The 20,895-nt window shown below is 44.1% G+C and overlaps 1 protein-coding gene across 1 annotated transcript; it reads left to right on the top strand.

The window, feature by feature from the left end:
* The first annotated feature begins 2,658 nt into the window (after positions 1-2,658).
* On the top strand, positions 2,659-19,507 carry LOC121575763 (1-phosphatidylinositol 4,5-bisphosphate phosphodiesterase eta-2-like). Its single transcript, XM_045223216.1, is given in 16 exon segments — positions 2,659-2,785; positions 5,299-5,567; positions 10,528-10,567; positions 10,712-10,832; positions 13,064-13,235; positions 13,405-13,521; positions 14,290-14,364; positions 14,967-15,079; positions 15,254-15,352; positions 15,505-15,676; positions 15,826-15,934; positions 16,296-16,420; positions 16,540-16,624; positions 18,766-18,912; positions 19,103-19,182; positions 19,436-19,507. Coding segments are annotated over 16 exon segments (1,923 nt in total).
* The last annotated feature ends 1,388 nt before the right edge of the window (positions 19,508-20,895 follow it).

Genomic DNA, 20,895 nt, shown 5'->3' with positions numbered 1-20,895 from the left:
CTCTGTGCAGATATGCTGCAAGTCACTGTTATCACTCGTAACCAGTTGCATTTTAATGGCTGGCAATAGTCTTGATATTTTTAACAGTGTTTCATGCCTCCATGCAGACCATCAGATATTATGAAACTTACCCAGTTTCACAAAGGAGATCCCATTTTCTTCACATAGCTTATTCAGTGCAGCAGTTTTTTTTGCTTTTGTAAATTAAACAGCAGCAGCTTTACCACAGAGCGATTAAATGTCTCACAGTAAGGAACATTGCGATCAGCTGATTTCGCGCAATTCTCCAGTGTGTGTGCGGTGCACAGAATGTGCACAAGGGAGTCTCCAACCGCAGCAAGTTGCCGGAGTTTTGGCACAACGCCGTTGTAGATACCTACGTTGACAGCAGCCCCGTATGTGCACACAGCGACCAACTTTGTTGTCCAGTCATCCAAGCCTGTGTCCTGGAAAAGTCTCACAAGTCCGTCTGTTATGGCCTGCGCGGTTCGGTCAGCACCCAATTCAATCAGTCCAATAAAGTCCGAAGTAAACTCTCCGTTGCTGGACACAGACACAATGTAAACGATTTCCTGCTCAGTTTTTGTGATGTCCTCAGATCCATCAAAAAGCAGCCCCCAAAATTCAGCAGACTGCAACTTTGCTCGTAACTCTCCGCTGATGGTGTGAGCGATGCTCTGCATGATCCGTGTGCACCCTTCACGTGAATGATATGCACCTCCGACATTTACTCCTAGCCGCTTCAGTAAAGGAACATACTCAGAATAGGAAGACATGGGACGTGCGTGTTTAGCTTTATGGAAGGCGAGGAGAAAAATATTAAACAGAGCTTGCCGCTGTTCTTCATTCAGCTTGTCTCGCCATCTGGCAAGTGGGCGACTGGACATTTCTTCTCGGCTAGCTTTTAGCAATGGCTTGCGCCACATTCGTGTGCTCCTTGCTCTTTTCATGTTTGTCAAATAAAGGATGGTTGACATTCTTTGAGCCTTTATAAAATGCACCTGTTTTGTCTGCTAGATGTGGATTTGAGCGGCAAATATTGCACCACATTTCAGTGCGCTCATCGTTAGCTTCAAGCCACTGCACATCTTGGAGCCACTTTTCCGAAAAAAGTATTTTCTTCTGCTCTGGCTCCAGTTGGCGTTTCTTTGTAAGTGGCGAAACGCCAAAGAACCTGCTTAATGTCTGTTGCTTTTTGGACATCCCTGACAGTAGTTGACAAGCAACATGTCATGTGTAAAGTTAGATGAGAAGATCGGTCAAGTACGCAAAGGCGCGTAGTAACACAAGTGGCATTACGCATTCCTGATTTTTGTCGCGCTTGCGTACCTGCGTACCAGGTATGTGCACCCCTGGTTATAGCAGCAAAGGGGGGACCAACTCCATATTAATGCCCATGATTTTGGAATCAGATGTTTGACGAACAGGTGTCCACATACTTTTGGTAATGTAGTGTATGTTAAACAGGATCAATAAGGAGACAGCGCTAGCTTCTCTATTCTTTTCACTGGGCTTCTTCCAACAGTCACTGACCAATGCATGAAGAAGATAGTGCCTGCAGCAGTAACACTCCGAATGGATGGCTCAGAAATTATATATTTTTAACACACTTCAATTATTATACTCAGGTAGTCTAAGTTACCTTTTTACAGAATGGCGTTTAAGTTACCTTTTTACAGAATGGCGTTACAGAATTTGCAATTCCACCACCTTTTCACATGTGAGGAGAATAACTGTCACGACTTCCTCCAAAGCTGCCTCCTCTCCTTGTTCGGGCAGGCTTTGGCGTTCGTCGTCACCGGCTTTCTAGCCCCTGCCGCTCCTCATATCTTCATTCCATTTGTTTTGTCTTGTTTATTACACACACCTGGTTCATATCCCCTCATCAGTACCTGTATAAGTGTTCCCTCTGCCCCCTGGTCTTTGTGTGTGATTGTTTATTGTAGAGGAGATGATAGCTTGGTGGAGCTCGATTACATTGTGTATCTCTGGGTTATTTCACCCGTGTGCCTTATTTTCCCCAGTGCGCCGTTTGTCCGCACTGGTGTGCATTACGCATTGCTGCGTACCTCTGTTTATTGATTAAACAGTTTATTCCGTTATTTACTCTCCTGCGTCTGACTCCGTCCAACATCACCCGCTACAATAACATTATTTCACCACCACATGTGAACTTGATTGTTTTTCACATGGGAACTTGCAATTCCACATGTGAAAGTGAGATTTTCACATGTAGAGTTTTCTTACATGTGAAACTGCAAATGTGATTTTTACATGTGATTGTTTGTAACATGTGAAAATGCAATTTCACATGATAAAGTTTTTCACGTGAAACTGCTATTCACATAAGGTGAAAACAAGTTTTTATTTTCACATGTGAAAGGGTGGGGTTAACATGTGAACTCTAAATTGAATACATGTGAAAATATGGTTTCACGTGAAATTTAAGCTCAACATGTGAAAACAGCTATTTCACGTGAAAATGCGATGTGTTTTTTTTGTAAGGGTGGGCCGAAATGCTATTCTTTTAGGGCACACAAGTACAGTACAGGGACAGAAAGCTCTGTACTGTATGAGCACAAAGGCCATCTGATGTTAACCCTGTGTGTGCTCCTCCCTCTCTGTGGCGTGTCTGCAGTGGAGATGTGAATGTGCACCATGCAGACTGGCACCCAGATGACCAAACTGAAAGGGAAGAAAAAGGGTCTAGCCAGGTTCTTCTACCTGGATGAACACAAGTCCTGCATCTGCTGGAGGCCCTCCAGGAAGCACGATAAGGCTAAAAGTGAGACACACAAGGAATGTTTCAGATAGGGTTTCAGACTAGTACTTTGAGGAATACTCTTGTATTTCCACTTTGTCTACATTCAACTGTTTACCAGTCCTATTCCATTTGATATTCGAACACAATGTGCAAATGACAATACTGCATGTGTATTAGCTACCACCTAATTACTCATATAGACTAGACTAGTATGATATGTTACATATGGTATGGTTACATAAGACAGAAGGTTAGTTAAGGCAGAAATTAAAGGAGGGTGTGTTGGTTGGGGTGGATGGGTATGCGTATATTACGGGTTGCGTGTTCGAATCTCATCACTGACAACTTTAGCATTTTAGATAATTAGCAACTATGCAACTACTTACTACTTTTTAGCTACTTTGCAACCCTTTCCCGAACCCTAACCTTAACCGTTTAACCTAAATCCTGACCTTAACCTTAACCCTAACCTTAACCCCTGACCCTAACCCCTAGCCTCGCTAACGTTAGCCACCTAGTTAATGTTAGTGTTAGCCACCTAGCTAACGTTAGCACAACAAATTGGAATTCGCAATATATCATACCTATTGCAAATTCGTAACATATTGTACGAATTGAAATTTGTAGCATATCCTATGATTTGTAATTCATAACATATCATACGAAATGGATGATGGACATCCACAAATTAATACGTACCATACCAAATGTAATTTGAGTGTCCCAGATTTTTGTTTACTATGTTACATCTATCCCTGAGTCCGGGTTGATGAAATACAGTGGGGGAAAAAAGTATTTAGTCAGCCACCAATTGTGCAAGTTCTCCCACTTAAAAAGATGAGAGAGGCCTGTAATTTTCATCATAGGTACACGTCAACTATGACAGACAAAATGAGGAAAAAAATCCAGAAAATCACAGTGTAGGATTTTTTATGAATTTATTTGCAAATTATGGTGGAAAATAAGTATTTGGTCAATAACAAAAGTTTCTCAATACTTTGTTATATACCCTTTGTTGGCAATGACACAGGTCAAACGTTTTCTGTAAGTCTTCACAAGGTTTTCACACACTGTTGCTGGTATTTTGGCCCATTCCTCCATGCAGATCTCCTCTAGAGCAGTGATGTTTTGGGGCTGTCGCTGGGCAACACAGACTTTCAACTCCCCTCCAAAGATTTTCTATGGGGTTGAGATCTGGAGACTGGCTAGGCCACTCCAGGACCTTGAAATGCTTCTTACGAAGCCACTCCTTTGTTGCCCGGGCGGTGTGTTTGGGATCATTGTCATGCTGAAAGACCCAGCCACGTTTCATCTTCAATGCCCTTGCTGATGGAAGGAGGTTTTCACTCAAAATCTCACGATACATGGCCCCATTCATTCTTTCCTTTACACGGATCAGTCGTCCTGGTCCCTTTGCAGAAAAACAGCCCCAAAGCATGATGTTTCCACCCCCATGCTTCACAGTAGGTATGGTGTTCTTTGGATGCAACTCAGCATTCTTTGTCCTCCAAACACGACGAGTTGAGTTTTTACCAAAAAGTTATATTTTGGTTTCATCTGACCATATGACATTCTCCCAATCCTCTTCTGGATCATCCAAATGCACTCTAGCAAACTTCAGACAGGCCTGGACATGTACTGGCTTAAGCAGGGGGACACGTCTTGCACTGCAGGATTTGAGTCCCTGGCGGCGTAGTGTGTTACTGATGGTAGGCTTTGTTACTTTGGTCCCAGCTCTCTGCAGGTCATTCACTAGGTCCCCCCGTGTGGTTCTGGGATTTTTGCTCACCGTTCTTGTGATCATTTTGCCCCCACGGGGTAAGATCTTGCGTGGAGCCCCAGATCGAGGGAGATTATCAGTGGTCTTGTATGTCTTCCATTTCCTAATAATTGCTCCCACAGTTGATTTCTTCAAACCAAGCTGCTTACCTATTGCAGATTCAGTCTTCCCAGCCTGGTGCAGGTCTACAATTTTGTTTTTGGTGTCCTTTGACAGCTCTTTGGTCTTGGCCATAGTGGAGTTTGGGGTGTGACTGTTTGAGGTTGTGGACAGGTTTCTTTTATACTGATAACAAGTTCAAACAGGTGCCATTAATACAGGTAACGAGTGGAGGACAGAGGAGCCTCTTAAAGAAGAAGTTACAGGTCTGTGAGAGCCAGAAATCTTGCTTGTTTGTAGGTGACCAAATACTTATTTTCCACCATAATTTGCAAATAAATTCATAAAAAATCCTACAATGTGAATTTCTGGAAAAAAAAATCTCAATTTGTCTGTCATAGTTGACGTGTACCTATGATGAAAATTACAGGCCTCTCTCATCTTTTTAAGTGGGAGAACTTGCACAATTGGTGGCTGACTAAATACTTTTTTTCCCCCACTGTAGGTTTTACAGCTAATTTACTGCTGGATTATTTTTTTATTATTTATTTACCTTTATTTAACCAGCTAAGTCATTGAGAACACATTCTATTTTACAATAACGACCTGGATTTAATTCCCATTCATTTTAATGTTGTTTCTCCCCACTCCCAAGTAACCATTGACTCCATCCATGAGGTGTGTGACAGGAAGAGGTCTGAGATCTTCCAGCGCTTTGCCGACAACCGCTTTGACCCCAACTGCTGCTTCAGTATTTACCATGGCGACCACGTGGAGTCTCTTGACCTGGTCTCCGCTAACGGAGATGAGGCCCACACCTGGATTACTGGCCTGAAATACGTCAAGGCTGGCATCAGTGACGAGGACAGTCTGGCGAAGAGACAACGCAAAAGGGACCAATATCCTTTACTCTGTCACTGTGGAGCATGTCACTCATAGGGCACCTGTGGCCTCATGACCGATTGGTGAATATAGACTATGGACCCGCCTAAAAGAGCATATAACACACCCATTTGACTAATAGAATAGGACCTGAATATCATCAGCCTGTGGGTATTTGATTAGATTAGGATAGGATCATTTCTAACGTTTGTGTAAAATCATGAGTAGCAACACATGTAATTCCAGGGATGTCATGTCACATAGGATGCATTTTGATACAGTGAGGGGGAAAAGTATTTGATCCCCTGCTGATTTTGTACGTTTGCCCACTGACAAAGACATGATCAGTCTATAATTTTAATGGTAGGTTTATTTGAACAGTGAGAGACAGAATAACAACAAAACAATCCAGAAAAACGCATGTCAAATATGTTATAAATTGATTTACATTTTAATGAGGGAAATAAGTATTTGACCCCTCTGCAAAACATGACTTAGTACTTGGTGGCAAAACCCTTGTTGGCAATCACAGAGGTCAGACGTTTCTTGTAGTTGGCCACCAGGTTTGCACACATCTCAGGAGGGATTTTGTCCCACTCCTCTTTGCAGATCTTCTCCAAGTCATTAAGGTTTCGAGGCCGACGTTTGGCAACTCGAACCTTCAGCTCCCTCCACAGATTTTCTATGGCATTAAGGTCTGGAGACTGGCTAGGCCACTCCAGGACCTTAATGTGCTTCTTCTTGAGCCACTCCTTTGTTGCCTTGGCCGTGTGTTTTGGGTCATTGTCATGCTGGAATACCCATCCACGACCCATTTTCAATGCCCTGGCTGAGGGAAGGAGGTTCTCACCCAAGATTTGACAGTACATGGCCCCGTCCATCGTCCCTTTGATGCGGGGAAGTTGTCCTGTCCCCTTAGCAGAAAAACACCCCCAAAGCATAATGTTTCCACCTCCATGTTTGACGGTGGGGATGGTGTTCTTGGGGTTATAGGCAGCATTCCTCCTCCTCCAAACACGGCGAGTTGAGTTGATGCCAAAGAGCTCGATTTTGGTCTCATCTGACCACAACACTTTCACCCAGTTCTCCTCTGAATAATTCAGATGTTCATTGGCAAACTTCAGACGGGCCTGTATATGTGCTTTCTTGACCTTGAGCGGGCGCTGCAGGATTTCAGTCCTTCACGGCGAAGTGTGCTACCAATTGTTTTCTTGGTGACTATGGTCCCGCTGCCTTGAGATCATTGACAAGATCCTCCCGTGTAGTTCTGGGCTGATTCCTCACCATTCTCATGATCATTGCAACTCCACGAGGTGAGATCTTGCATGGAGCCCCAGGCCGGGAGATTGACAGTTCTTTTGTGTTTCTTCCATTTGCGAAATATCGCACCAACTGTTGTCACCTTCTCACCAAGCTGCTTGGCGATGGACTTGTAGCCCATTCCAGCCTTGTGTAGGTCTACAATCTTGTCCCTGACATCCTTGGAGAGCTCTTTGGTCTTGGCTATGGTGGAGAGTTTGGAATCTGATTGATTGATTGCTTCTGTGGACAGGTGTCTTTTATACAGCTAACAAGCTGAGATTAGGAGCACTCCCTTTAAGACTGTGCTCCTAATCTCAGCTCGTTACCTGTATAAAAGACACCTGGGATCCAGAAATCTTTCTGATTGAGAGGGGGTCAAATACTTATTTCCCTCATAAAAATGCAAATCAATATATAACATTTTCGACATGCGTTTTTCTGGATTTTTTTGATGTTATTCTGTCTCTCACTGTTCAAATACACCTACCATTAAAATTATAGACTGATCATTTCTTTGTCAGTGGGCAAACGCACAAAATCAGCAGGGGATCAAATACTTTTTTCCCTCACTGTACACACTAAAAGTAATGTCTTTATGTAATTGGTCACTGGTCTCTGTGTCTCATCCTTAACTCCTGTGCAGAGAGGAGAGAACAGGGATAGACAGACACATAGTTGACAGGCTACAGAGAAAGGCTACAATAATGTAAAGGAGATCTGAATGAAATGAACTAAACATCTGGGAAAGCGAGAGAGGGGGGCCTCCTTCACTTACGTTTCACTGAAACACTCAAATATAACTCTCCCAACTTCCACTTTAGAAATTATAATTGTTGTAAACTACAGCAGTTCAATGTTTCTAGGAATAGACTCTAACTTAGTTTATTCAGCTAGCTAACTTGGTACACCGAATCCTATGACGCCAAAGCCAACTAGCATGCCAGCCTCCAATAACACGGTTTAGCACCAATACTCGGTTACAACAAACCACCAGTGTGTCAACACGCCAAGCAGATCATTCGTGTCCGTGTCTAACGGTTTGAGTGAGTACGTAGTCAACTTATTATTCTTGTATCTCAATGTTTCTCATGTTTCTCATTACATCTTAAAATACAATAACAAGAAATTGTCATATTTTACAATACAGTAGTTTTACAGAAGGTCATTATATTTATCATGTGGATAAACATATATAAAACAAAACCAAGCATCAATTATAAACTAGTTTGGAAGAGCTTGCATTTCAGGTTTCCTTCCATTGTCACGATCGTCTAATGAGGAGGACCAATGCGCAGCGTTGAAGGTGAACATGACTTTATTAAATTAAAGCCTAAGCACGAAAACAATAAACAATGACGAAACGTGAAGTCCTCCGTTACAATGACTGACAAGGAACAAAAACCCACAACACTAAGGTGAACACTGACAGTTTAAATATGGCTCCCAATCAGAGATAACGAGCCGACAGCTGACACTCGTTACCACTGATTGGGAGTCACACGACCAAAAAATGAAACACAACCAAAATGAACACACCCTGGCTCAATACACAGTCCCGGAGCCAGAGCGTGACAGTACCCCCCCCTAAAGGCGCGGACTCCGACCGCGCCTACACCCCAAATAGGGAAGGGCTGGGTGGGTATTGCTCCTCGGAGGCGGCTCCGGCTCCGGGCTTGACCACCACCCTACTACAATCCCCCCGCAGTGTCCCCAGTCCGATCTGACCCAGTTAGCTGGATCAGGACTGCCGACGCGCACCCCTGGCTTGGCGCGTGAGGCAGGAATGGACCGGACCTGGCAGACGATACGCACCCTTTGCATGGTGCGTGGAGCCGGAACAGGCCTCACCAGGCTGAAGACTCGCATCCCTGGCTTGGTGCGAGTAGCAGGAATGGGCTGAATCCGGCTGACGACTCGCACCCTTGGCTTGGTGCGAGTAGCAGGAATGGGCTGAATCCGGCTGACGACTCGCACCCTTGGCTTGGTGCGAGTAGCAGGAATGGGCTGAATCCGGCTGACGACTCGCACCCCAGACCTGGTGCGGAGAGCAGGAACGGGCAGAGCCGGGCTGACGAGACGCACCACAGGCTTGATGCGGAGAGCAGGCACGGGCAGAGCCGGGCTGACGACGCACACCACTGGCTTGGTGCGGGAAGCTTGGATGGGCCGGACTGTACTGGGGACACACACCACTGGTCCTACACCGGGATCTGGAACGGGCCGGACCGGACTGGCAACACACGCCAGTACCTCTCGCCGTGCCTCTACTTCCTCCATCCCCTCTTCGACCAGTGGCCCCCGTAACCCGGCGGCCTTCTCCGGCAACCCACTGGACCGCTCTATCGCGGCCTCCTGCTGGTCCGACGTCGTGAGCCCCCCCCTAAAAATTTTCGGGCCGTCTCTCCTACCCGTGGACCAGGTCTCCATATCCCCCGCCAGCCTCTCGCCCTTCTGCCATAGTGTCAAGCCCTTCTCCTCCTCACTCGGCTTGACCCAGTCCAGGAGGCGAAGGAGATCTGTGAGGGATCTCCCTGGCGACGGCTCCTGGACACGCTGCTTGGTCCCATCTTGGTGGGTTTTTCTGTCACGATCGTTTAATGAGGAGGACCAATGCGCAGCGTTGAAGGTGAACATGACTTTATTAAATTAAAGCCTAAGCACGAAAACAATAAACAATGACGAAACGTGAAGTCCTCCGTTACAATGACTGACAAGGAACAAAAACCCACAACACTAAGGTGAACACTGACAGTTTAAATATGGCTCCCAATCAGAGATAACGAGCCGACAGCTGACACTCGTTACCACTGATTGGGAGTCACACGACCAAACAATGAAACACAACCAAAATGAACACACCCTGGCTCAAAATACACAGTCCCGGAGCCAGAGCGTGACATCCATGGTTTGTCACACAATGTACCGTGTCGTTTATAGCTATCCCATAGTTCTGTCTGAAAGAGAAGAGGGCTTAACCACCAGCGGTTCCCCACCAAATCACTGTCATAACTCTTGAGAACCACCATTTTAGAGTCACCTAATTTCTTTACATAAAATATCCTGGCTGGTAAATTTAGAGTCAGTTTTCACAGTGAATCTAACAGATTGAAGGCATATTATTATTATTATTATTATTATTATTATTATTATTATTATAAACAATTTGCATTGTGAAAAGTAATGCAAAATTGCTTATGATACCATTTATACTACCAACTGTAATATTATATTTTAAAGAAAAGCATTATTTAAAATGTTATAAAATACAATAACAACTAAAAATGACTGATACCCCCGCCGGAACACAGGTTGGGAACCGCTGCCCTAGGCTACTGTAAAAGTCAGCAACAGGGTTTTACTGTGACAAGACTCTTCCAAATGGGTTTTATGGGTCAAAGATCATGGCCTGACAACTTGATCTCCAATCCTAGCTTGGAGCCAGTATGATGGATGTGTTGTCGTGTGTCAGGGTTTCCTAGCCGTAACTTGAGAGAGCGCAGGTTGGTTGCTGTACAGGAGGAGCATGCTAGAGGAAGACCAGGGCATATGGCCACCGCTGAACAGAACAGATGGCTGTGGTTGTAAAAATGTATGTGTTCAGCACTATGCTCCAGTAATCCATGCTGAGGCACTTTGTTTGCAGTGGGTTCCATTGCATTACCTGTCTTCTGTCTATCTTAACTCCTCATGTCAAACACAGTTTTGTTTCGTGCTCCAGGCTGGCTGTCGCTGTGTGGAAGGTGAGCTTAGACACTATCCTGACCCTTTAACTGCCTCCCTACCCAAAACATTTCAGTGCTGTTCTCCTATCAGTACTTACCACCGTCATCACTCACTCGATCACTCACTTGATCACTAACTCACTCTTTCTCTGTGTCTCTCAGTGGACTGCTGGGATGGACCAGACGGGGAACCTACTATTCATCATGGCTACACCCTGACATCCAAGATCCTCTTCAAAGACGTCATTGAAACCATTAACAAATATGCCTTTACAAGGAATCAGTAAGTACCTTCATTTTGTCACCATATCCTGCCCAGGTATAGATAGCAATAGCAAACCGTTCATGGGCAACTCACTGTATTTTCCAATATGTTGTGCCCATGGAGATAGTTAGAGGACGCAACATTGTATCCGTCTCATTCTGCAGTCTGTGAGAGTACAGGGAGTGCCATTGAGGCCATCTACATTTTGAAGTAGTCCATTTCTTCTACTACTTCTATGAGTTGGTAAACAAACTGAATGGGTGCATACTGCCACCTGGAGTGTGTCGTTTGAACAGGTACAGTGAGGGAAAAAAGTATTTGATCCCCTGATGATATTGTACATTTGCCCACTGACAAAGACATGATCAGTCTATAATTTTAATGGTAGGTTTATTTGAACAGTGAGAGGCAGAATAACAACAAAAACATCCAGAAAAATGCATGTCAAAATTGTTATAAATTGATTTGCATTTTAATGAGGGAAATAAGTATTTGACCCCTCTGCAAAACATGACTTAGTACTTGGTGGCAAAACCCTTGTTGGCAATCACAGAGGTCAGACGTTTCTTGTAGTTGGCCACCAGGTTTGCACACATCTCAGGAGGGATTTTGTTCCACTACTCTTTGCAGATGTTCTCCAAGTCATTAAGGTTTCAAGGCTGACGTTTGGCAACTCGAACATTCAGCTCCCTCCACAGATTTTCTATGGGGATTAAGGTCTGGAGACTGGCTAGGCCACTCCAGGACCTTAATGTGCTTCTTCTTGAGCCACTCCTTTGTTGCCTTGGCCGTGTGTTTTGGGTCATTGTCATGCTGGAATACCCATCCACGACCCATTTTCAATGCCCTGGCTGAGGGAAGGAGGTTCTCACCCAAGATTTGACGGTACATGGCCCCATCCATCGTCCCTTTGATGTGGTGAAGTTGTCCTGTCCCCTTAGCAGAAAAACACCCCCAAAGCATAATGTTTCCACCTCCATGTTTGACGGTGGGGATGGTGTTCTTGGGGTCATAGGCAGCATTCCTCCGCCTCCAAACACGGTGAGTTGAGTTGATGCCAAAGAGCTCGATTTTGGTCTCATCTGACCACAACACTTTCACCCAGTTCTCCTCTGAATCATTCAGATGTTCATTGGCAAACTTCAGACGGCCCTGTATATGTGCTTTCTTGAGCAGGGGGACCTAGCGGGCGCTGCAGGATTTCAGTCCTTCACGGCATAGTGTGTTACCAATTGTTTTCTTCATGACTATGATCCCAGCTGCCTTGAGATCATTGACAAGATCCTCCCATGTAGTTCTGGGCTGATTCCTCACCGTTCTCATGATCATTGCAACTCCACGAGGTGAGATCTTGCATGGCCCCAGGCCGAGGGAGATTGACAGTTCTTTTGTCTTTCTTCCATTTGCGAATAATCGCACCAACTGTTGTCACCTTCTCACCAAGCTGCTTGGCGATGGTCTTGTAGCCCATTCCAGCCTTGTGTAGGTCTACAATCTTGTCCCATCCTTAGAGAGCTCTTTGGTCTTGGCCATGGTGGAGAGTTTGGAATCTGATTGATTGATTGCTTCTGTGGACAGGTGTCTTTTATACAGGTAACAAACTGAGATTAGGAGCACTCCCTTTAAGAGTGTGCTCCTAATCTCAGCTCGTTACCTGTATAAAAGACACCTGGTAGCCAGAAATCTTTCTGATTGAGAGGGGGTCAAATACTTATTTCCCTCAATAAAATGCAAATCAATTTATAACATTTTTGACATGCCTTTTTCTGGATTTTTTTGTTGTTATTCTGTCTCTCACTTTTCAAATAAAGCTACCATTAAAATTATAGACTGATAATTTCTTTGTCAGTGGGCAAACGTACAAAATCATCAGGGGATCAAATACTTTTTTCCCTCACTGTATAAAGCCAAGGTTTGCGATTTACTGCCACCTGCAGTTGTGGAATGTTTGCTTAAAAGTACAATTACATTTACATTTTACATTTTAGTCATTTAGCAGACGCTCTTATCCAGAGCGACTTACAGTTAGTGAGTGCATACATTTTCTTTTTTTTCCCATACATAATTCATTGGCTGATCCCTCCTGATGACCTGGATGGAATTATGTGATCCTTCTTTAACCCATAGGAAGTCCCTCCCAGTTGACTACTTAAAAATTGTGAAAGTCCTCAATGGCGCTGCATGCTAAAACATGCTTTTGGGCACTAGAGTCCTCTATCTATCTCTATGGTTGTGTCATACATCCCCAGGTACCCAGTGATCCTATCCATAGAGAACCATTGCACAGTGCCCCAGCAGAAGAAAATGGCTGAGTATCTGATGGAGGTGCTCCAGGACAAGGTGGACCTGTCTACAGTCAATATGAATGAATTCAGAAAGCTGCCCTCCCCGGAGCTCCGGAAAGGGAAAGTTCTAGTCAAGGTAGAGCAGTCTTTTCTTTGTCAATTTGTTGTTCAACCAATGGAAGCACTCAGTCATTTTCATAGCGACAATTTCCAAATCATGAAACGTTACCCAAATAAACACAACATTACTGAACACCTTCTGTTGAAATAATAAGGTAGTAAACAGACTGTTTGTTATTCATCAGGGAAAGAAGCTCCCAGCTAACATTGACGATGATGCAGAGGAGGGGGATGTGTCGGAAGAAGAGAGTGAGGAAGAGGAGGAGGAGGAGGATGAAGATGACAACCAGATAAACACAGATGTAAGACCATTACTACTGTTTAGGCTAAAATAGACTAAGGGCAAAATATCAATGTTTTGAGTAAAAATATCCCAGGACATTTGTTATGTTTCTAAAGCCCCTCTAGGTGGCATAATAGCCCAATGTGAGGCATCATTGAGTGTCTCATTACCGTAAGCCTAGCGGATGTCTGAAACTTTTTCAGTTCATGGCTGTTTTGCAGTGGATGGGAGGGATCTGGCGGGGACAGGCGGGGAGTGGGGGGCTATATCTTATACCTCATGATATTATCAGGTGCTCTGTCATAAGATGATGCCGAAGCCATTGGGTAATCCATCATCCCACAGTGAGATAGCTGGTGGCTGATTGATTGTGTCTGCAGGGAGTCTAGAGTCTTGCCTGGCTACCCAAACTCCTTGCTCCGGCCAAACGCTCCACCACGCCCACAGACGTTAGTTTCTTCTCCGCCATGAGTCTGGATCTGATTACCTCCCAGATGATTTCTAGAATGCAAACCCATTTTAACTGTTCTGATTGGTCCCAGAGCCAGAACATACTTAGGTAAAGCGGCATTTTGAAAATGTGCCATTGGCTTTGATACTCTGACTGGTTAGAGATGGTCCAATCGCTGATGACTTTGTTTTGTACAACAGCCCATTTTGACGTCACCACAAACAACATTAACGATGGCAGTCTCAGACTGAAGTATGTAGCTAACATAGAGCAGCAGAATAATTCAGTTTGAGTCGTCAGGCAATCTAGAATCTGGAATATGTTTTACTATTTCAGGGCAACGCTGCTGGCACTGCAGATGAGTCCAAACCCAAGAAACACAGGTCTATCATGGGCAGCTTCAGACGCAAGGTCAGCTGATTCTCTCATACAACTCCCTCCCTCCCTCTCCACCCGGTCTTCGCTTCACCACACCACGCTTTCCAATCATGTTTATGCAAATTAACATCTCTCCTCTTCACCATTCCCTCCAGCATGCAAATTAGACTTTCCTCACCAGCATAAATGCAAATCACAAACTCCCTTCACCACCCACCTTTACTAACACTAGTGTGTGAATGTAGTCATTATCATCATACACACTCAGAAAAAAACGTACAGAATTGTAGTTAAAGGGGTACAAACGCTTGTCACTATAGTGGTACCCTGTAAGGTGCGTCCATTGTACCATTAGTTACAGGTACATAATTGTACCGTTGCAGTTCGTACCTTAAAATAGCATATAGTGTACCTTAGGGGAGAAGATAGCACCTTTCTTACATATAGTCCACAGGTACAAAACCCCTACAGCCTACATTTGCTCTCCTGTGTGATTCCCTGGCAGTGCAATGCATCGCTTTGAGAGACATGTTCTACTGCTCTAACGTCTATCCATGTTCTGGTTATAATAGAAATGTCGCCTTCTGGAAGACCCTTGTTGCACTAAACGCTGACTGTTCATATCTTGTATTTAGAGGACAAAGAAGAAGAAAAAGAATCTAATGCTCCATTTAGACGATGCGGACCAGGAGAACCCCATCATGAGAGACAAAACACAAATTGTGTACCACAGTAAAGCCAATCGAACGTGACATACTGTTATCAAACCATTTACTTTAACTTTGAAACTGGTGTGTTAGATTGACCGTTGCATCAAGCTATGTCTGCCCAGCCTTGGTGTAGTTGAAGAGGTCAGACAGGGCACGGGATAACCTCATCATCTTCCCTTTCCTGAGGGCCAATATGCCCTATTGGCCCTCAGGAAAGGGAAGACGATGAGGTTATCCCGAGCCCTGTCTGACCTCGTCAACTACACCAAGGCTGTCCAGGTCCATGACATTGAAACACAAAGTGGGGAGGAGTATCCATATTCAGACAAAATCATTTCTGCCTCATTCAACATGCACAGCAATATCACAAGTTCTTCCAGCATGGGAGTCATTCTACCTCTTGGTTGTCAGTGTGTGTGAACCTGCACGTATGTGTTTTCTGGTTGGCAGTGTATATGACCAGTTGGCTAGTGTCTTCCCTCAATGAGAGCATTGTGAACCAGATCATGGCGCTGAAGCCAGTTAATTTGGTGCGCTTCAACCAGAGACAGCTGATTCGTGTTTACCCCTCCAACTACCGTGTGGACTCCAGAAACTTCAACCCACAGCCCTTCTGGAACACAGGATGCCATATGGATAAGAGACCCTGCTCATACAATACCTTAAAAGTGCTTTGCTTTTTGCATGCATTCAACAAGGCAATTTAGAGGCAAACATCTAAACCTACTGCCGTGTTCATACTCCAAAATGTATTTCCTGTGGTTTATCTTATCTTATCTTTTCAGTTGCACTGAATTACCAAACAGAGGGACGCATGCTTGAACTGAACAGAGCCAAGTTTTCAACAAATGGCAACTGTGGCTACTTACTGAAGCCCAGGTGCATGAATAAAGGTTGGGTACTATTAGAAAACACAGGTAGCTGCCACTAGCTGTATAGTTGAGGCCATATAGTTACGCAATAAGGCATGAGGAGGTGTGGTATATGGCCAATATACCACAAACCCCCGAGGTGCCTTATTTCTATAATAAACTGGTTACCAACGTAATTAGAACAGTAAAACAAATGTTTTTGTCATACCCATAGTATACGGTCTGATGTAGCACGGCTTTCAGCCAATCAGCATTCAGGGCTCGAACCACCCAGTTTATAATTGTCCTTAAAGTATATGACCAGTTTAACACTATAAATATACAGCAGTTGATTCTTGGACTAAGAGTTTGCTGGCTGAATGTTACCCTCTGTGTTGCTCAGGTTTCTTTAACCCTAGGCTGGAGGACCCTCTGCCAGGACAAAAGAAGACTCAACTGGTGCTGAAGATCATCAGTGGGCAGCAGCTGCCAAAGCCTAAAGACTCAATGCTGGGGGATAGAGGGGAGGTGAGACATATCTTACAACCTCAATTGACCTCTTGTATGTGAGGAGACTACAAGGTATTTAGTCTTGTCACTTGTGTGTTGTATGTGAAGATGTTTCTTCATTGTTGTTGTTGTTGTAGATTATTGATCCTTTTGTAGAGGTGGAGATCGTCGGTCTGCCTATTGATTGCTGTAAGCAGCAGACAAAGGTGGTGGACGATAATGGTGAGCATTGACTTGACCAACCTTTTACTGCAGTGGGCTAAATCAGGGTCACACAGAGTGTTTCTTGGTAGTCTTAAACAACTCTGCTTTGAAACAAAAGTATATATCTCACACACATGGTTAAGGGCTTAAAAAAAAGAAGACACCTGTACCATGTCAGGTATAGTTGAAAAGTATTCAATTTTAAGTTTGTATCCCAATATTACACTTTATATACATAACATAAAACTGAAATAATGTATAATAAAACTGTTTGAAACACTGGATTTTCTGCGTTAAAAAAAATATACAACTTTTTTTAATTATGAAATTATGACAAATATTAATAACATTCCACCCATGAGGCCACTATGTAATTTGACTGCAGGAAAGGGATCTATCTCTACAGCTATTTACAGTTGAAGTCTGAAGTTTACATACATTTAGGTTGGAGTCATTAAAACTCGTTTTTCAACCACTCCACAAATTTCTTGTTAACAAACTAGTTTTGGCAAGTCGGTTAGGACATCTACTTTGTGCATGACACAAGTAATTTTTCCAACAATTGTTTACAGACAGATTATTTCACTTATAATTCACAGTATCACAATTCCAGTGGGTCAGAAGTTTACATACACTAAGTTGACTGTGCCTTTAAACAGCTTGGAAAATTCCAGAAAGTGGCTTTAGAAGCTTCTGATAGGCTAATTGACATAATTTGAGTCAATTGGAGGTGTACCTGTGGATGTATTTCAAGGCCTACCTTCAAACTCAGTGCCTCTTTGCTTGACATCATGGGAAAATCAAAAGAAATCAGCCAAGACCTCAGAAAAAAAATTGTAGACCTCCTCAAGTCTGGTTCATCCTTGGGAGCAATTTCCAAACGCCTGAAGGTACCACGTTCATCTGTACAAACAATAGTACGCAAGTATAAACACCATGGGAACACGCAGCCGTCATACTGCTCAGGAAGGAGACGCGTTCTGTCTCCTAGAGATGAACGTACTTTGGTGCGAAAAGTGCAAATCAATCCCTGAACAACAGCAAAGGACCTTGTGAAGATGCTGGAGGAAACAGGTACAAAAGTATCTATATCCACAGTAAAACAAGTCCTATATCGACATAACCTGAAAGGCCGCTCAGCAATGAAGAAGCCACTGCTCCAAAACTGATTTGCAACTGCACATGGGGACAAAGATCGTACTTTTTGGAGAAATGTCCTCTGGTCTGATGAAACAAAAATAGAACTGTTTGGCCATGATGACCATCGTTATGTTTGGAGGAAAAAGGGGGTTGCTTGCAAGTCGAAGAACACCATCCCAACCATGAAGCACGGGGTGGCAGCATCATGCTGTGGGGGTGCTTTGCTGCAGGGGAACTGATGCACTTCACAAAATAGATGGCATCATGAGGAAGGAAGATTATGTGGATATATTGAAGCAACATCTCAAGACATCAGTCAGGAAGTTAAAGCTTGGTCGCAAATGGGTCTTCCAAATGGACAATGACCCCAAACATACTTCCAAAGTTGTGGCAAAATAGCTTAAGGACAACAAAGTCAAGGTATTGGAGTGGCCATCACAAAGCCCTGACCTCAATCCTATAGAAAATGTGTGGACAGAACTGAAAAAGCGTGTGCGAGCAAGGAGGCCTACAAACCTGAGTCAGTTACACCAGCTCTGTTAGGAGGAATGGGCCAAAATTCACCCAACTTATTGTGGGAAGCTTGTGGAAGGCTATCCGAAACGTTTGACCCAAGTTAAGCAATTTAAAGGCAATGCTACCAAATACTAATTGAGTGTATGTAAACTTCTGACCCACTGGGAATGTGATGAAATAAATAAAAGCTTAAATAAATAATTCTCTCTACTATTATTCTGACATTTCACATTCTTAAAATAAAGTGGTGATCCTAACTGACCTAAGACAGGGAATTTTTACTAGGATAAAATGTCAGGAATTGTGAAAAGCTGAGTTTAAATGTATTTGGCTAAGGTGTATGTAAACTCCCGACTTCAACTGTATTTTCTGTATTTTATTTTAACAAGATGTTCATTCAAGTAAGCATGTTCTATTACATTTCTGTTGAATGAAAAGCACATCAAATGTTATGGAAATGCAATTGAAGTTAATCGTCTGCTTCTTTCTCTGTACCATTGCAGGGTTCAACCCCATGTTGGAGGAGACCCTGGTCTTCACCCTTCACATGTCACAGATTGCACTGGTGCATTTCCAGGTGTTTGACCATGATCCGATAGGACGAACCTTCATTGGACAGAGGACCATAGCCTTCGTCAGCATGATGCCAGGTAAGGCAGCTGGAGATATTATTTAATGGAGCAATCAGGTCTCTACTTCATTAGACAGAAGACATTTGGATCGTCAACATATCAAGTGTGCCATCATCATGGATTGCTCTGTTAAAACAAAATGCATGTGAATTTTGGATTCATGTGATAACTGGTTGATTTTTACGTTATCTATTTTTATTTATTTAAGGTTAACGCAATGTATATCTTGAGGGCATGGAGGAGGCCTCCATCTTTGTTCATGTTGCTGTAAATGACATCACAGGAAAGGTCAACACTGGGCTGGGTATTACTTTACTTGTATTACTGTAGTTAAAGAGTAAGGTTTATATTTTCTTTAAATATAAGTAAATTCACAACTCACTTTCTCTTGAATTCAACAGTTGATGACAGCTTGTCTTGTTTTTTGTCACGTAGGTTAAATCAAGTAATGCTGTAAAGGTTTTTTTGAAAAAAGCTACAAAGACAGGGTCAACCAAGGAGCTAAAGACCGTCTCTATGGACCTCTCCACTTACTCATCAGAGGACGTTCGTCAGCGGTAATGTAAGGACCTGGACTCCCAGGAGAGCAGCGGGAACGGCAGCATGTTACTGACACCTGCAGGCATAGACTACCTCCACAGAAGGGCTCAGAGCGAACCACTGAAGCGAGCTCACAGGGTGCAAATTCTGGAGGAGGAAATCCAGGGTGCCTCTCCGAAGGAGGAGAAAAAGGAGGGGAAAAGGAAGGGCATCCTCGTCCGCATATCCTCCACTATCCCCAACTCTGGGGCGTCCATCCCCTGCATCACAGCAACAAGCCCAGAGCTGGAGGATGTGTTTCAGTCGTCTCAGCCGCAGAACCAGAGCGCAAAATGCAGACGTTTCAGGCAGCCTGGCCAGATCTGGAGGACCAGCCTCAGTCTTTCCATGCAGATTGGACGAGCCAGGACAACCCAGGCGGGTCTGGCCACTCAGGCATTTGAGCCTGAGTGGCCAGACCCGCCTGAGATTGAGGACAGAAAAGGAGAACCATTGATAGGCTTTATCAGTGAACCTGCACCCCAGGCTGTATCAGAACATCTGAATCAGCCCCAACACCACACACAGCTCCAGCCCCATCCCCAGCTCCACCCCCAACCTCAGTCCTTGCCCCAGCCCCAGGCCCAGTTCCAGTCTCACCCTGAGCCGGACCCGACACCCATCATCCTCCCCTGTCAGTCAGACGGACCCTGGAGACCCCAGCCAGCCAATTCCCCTCCAGTACATTATGGATAAAGGCCCACTCTTGCAGTGTTCCACGGAAGCCATGTCTCGCCACTAACCCCGGCGGTTAACCGCAGGGCTGCTGTGCACTGGCAGCCTCAGACTCCTCCCCCTCACCGCACCCAGAACCATGGCAGCTATGGCCACCAGGTGAAGCCTGTACCCAATGGCCTTTGCCTGTCTGACAGTGACTCCAGCAGTGGTGGCAGTATAGACAGTCTGAGTCTGGAGCTCCTGCCCTCCCGCGTGCCAGTCGGTGAGCAGAGGGATGAACACCCTCTTCAACCAGAAGATAAGGGAGATCCGCTGTAGATCGCCACTCTTTTTTGACGGTAAGAGTGACTCTTATTATATTGTCTTATTGTATCCCAGCTAGAGAGCATGCCAGTTTTAAAGATGTTTTGTTTTGATTGAGTCACAAAGTATGTGTTTAGTAGTAATCTGTACCTGTATGCTCAGATCATTCGACAGTACAAAATCGATGTTGATTGATGACCTGGAATGATCGTAATGACGATGTTATTTGCTGTGTTTTATTTGCAGATTACTCCACGTTATAGTAATCAGCCACTACAAGAACCACAGCAGTGAGCAGCCTTGGAATAAACATAGGAGTACGAAATACACTCTAAACATATAGCATTATCTTGTATGTATCTAGATTCTAGATGTACACTACCGTTCACTTAGAAATGTCCTTGTTTTCGAAAGAAAATCCAATTAACATCAAATTGATCA

This window comes from Coregonus clupeaformis, chromosome 10 (assembly GCF_020615455.1).
Source record: "Coregonus clupeaformis isolate EN_2021a chromosome 10, ASM2061545v1, whole genome shotgun sequence".
Taxonomy (NCBI): Eukaryota; Metazoa; Chordata; class Actinopteri; order Salmoniformes; family Salmonidae; genus Coregonus; species Coregonus clupeaformis.
This window is presented reverse-complemented; position numbering and strand designations above follow the sequence as displayed.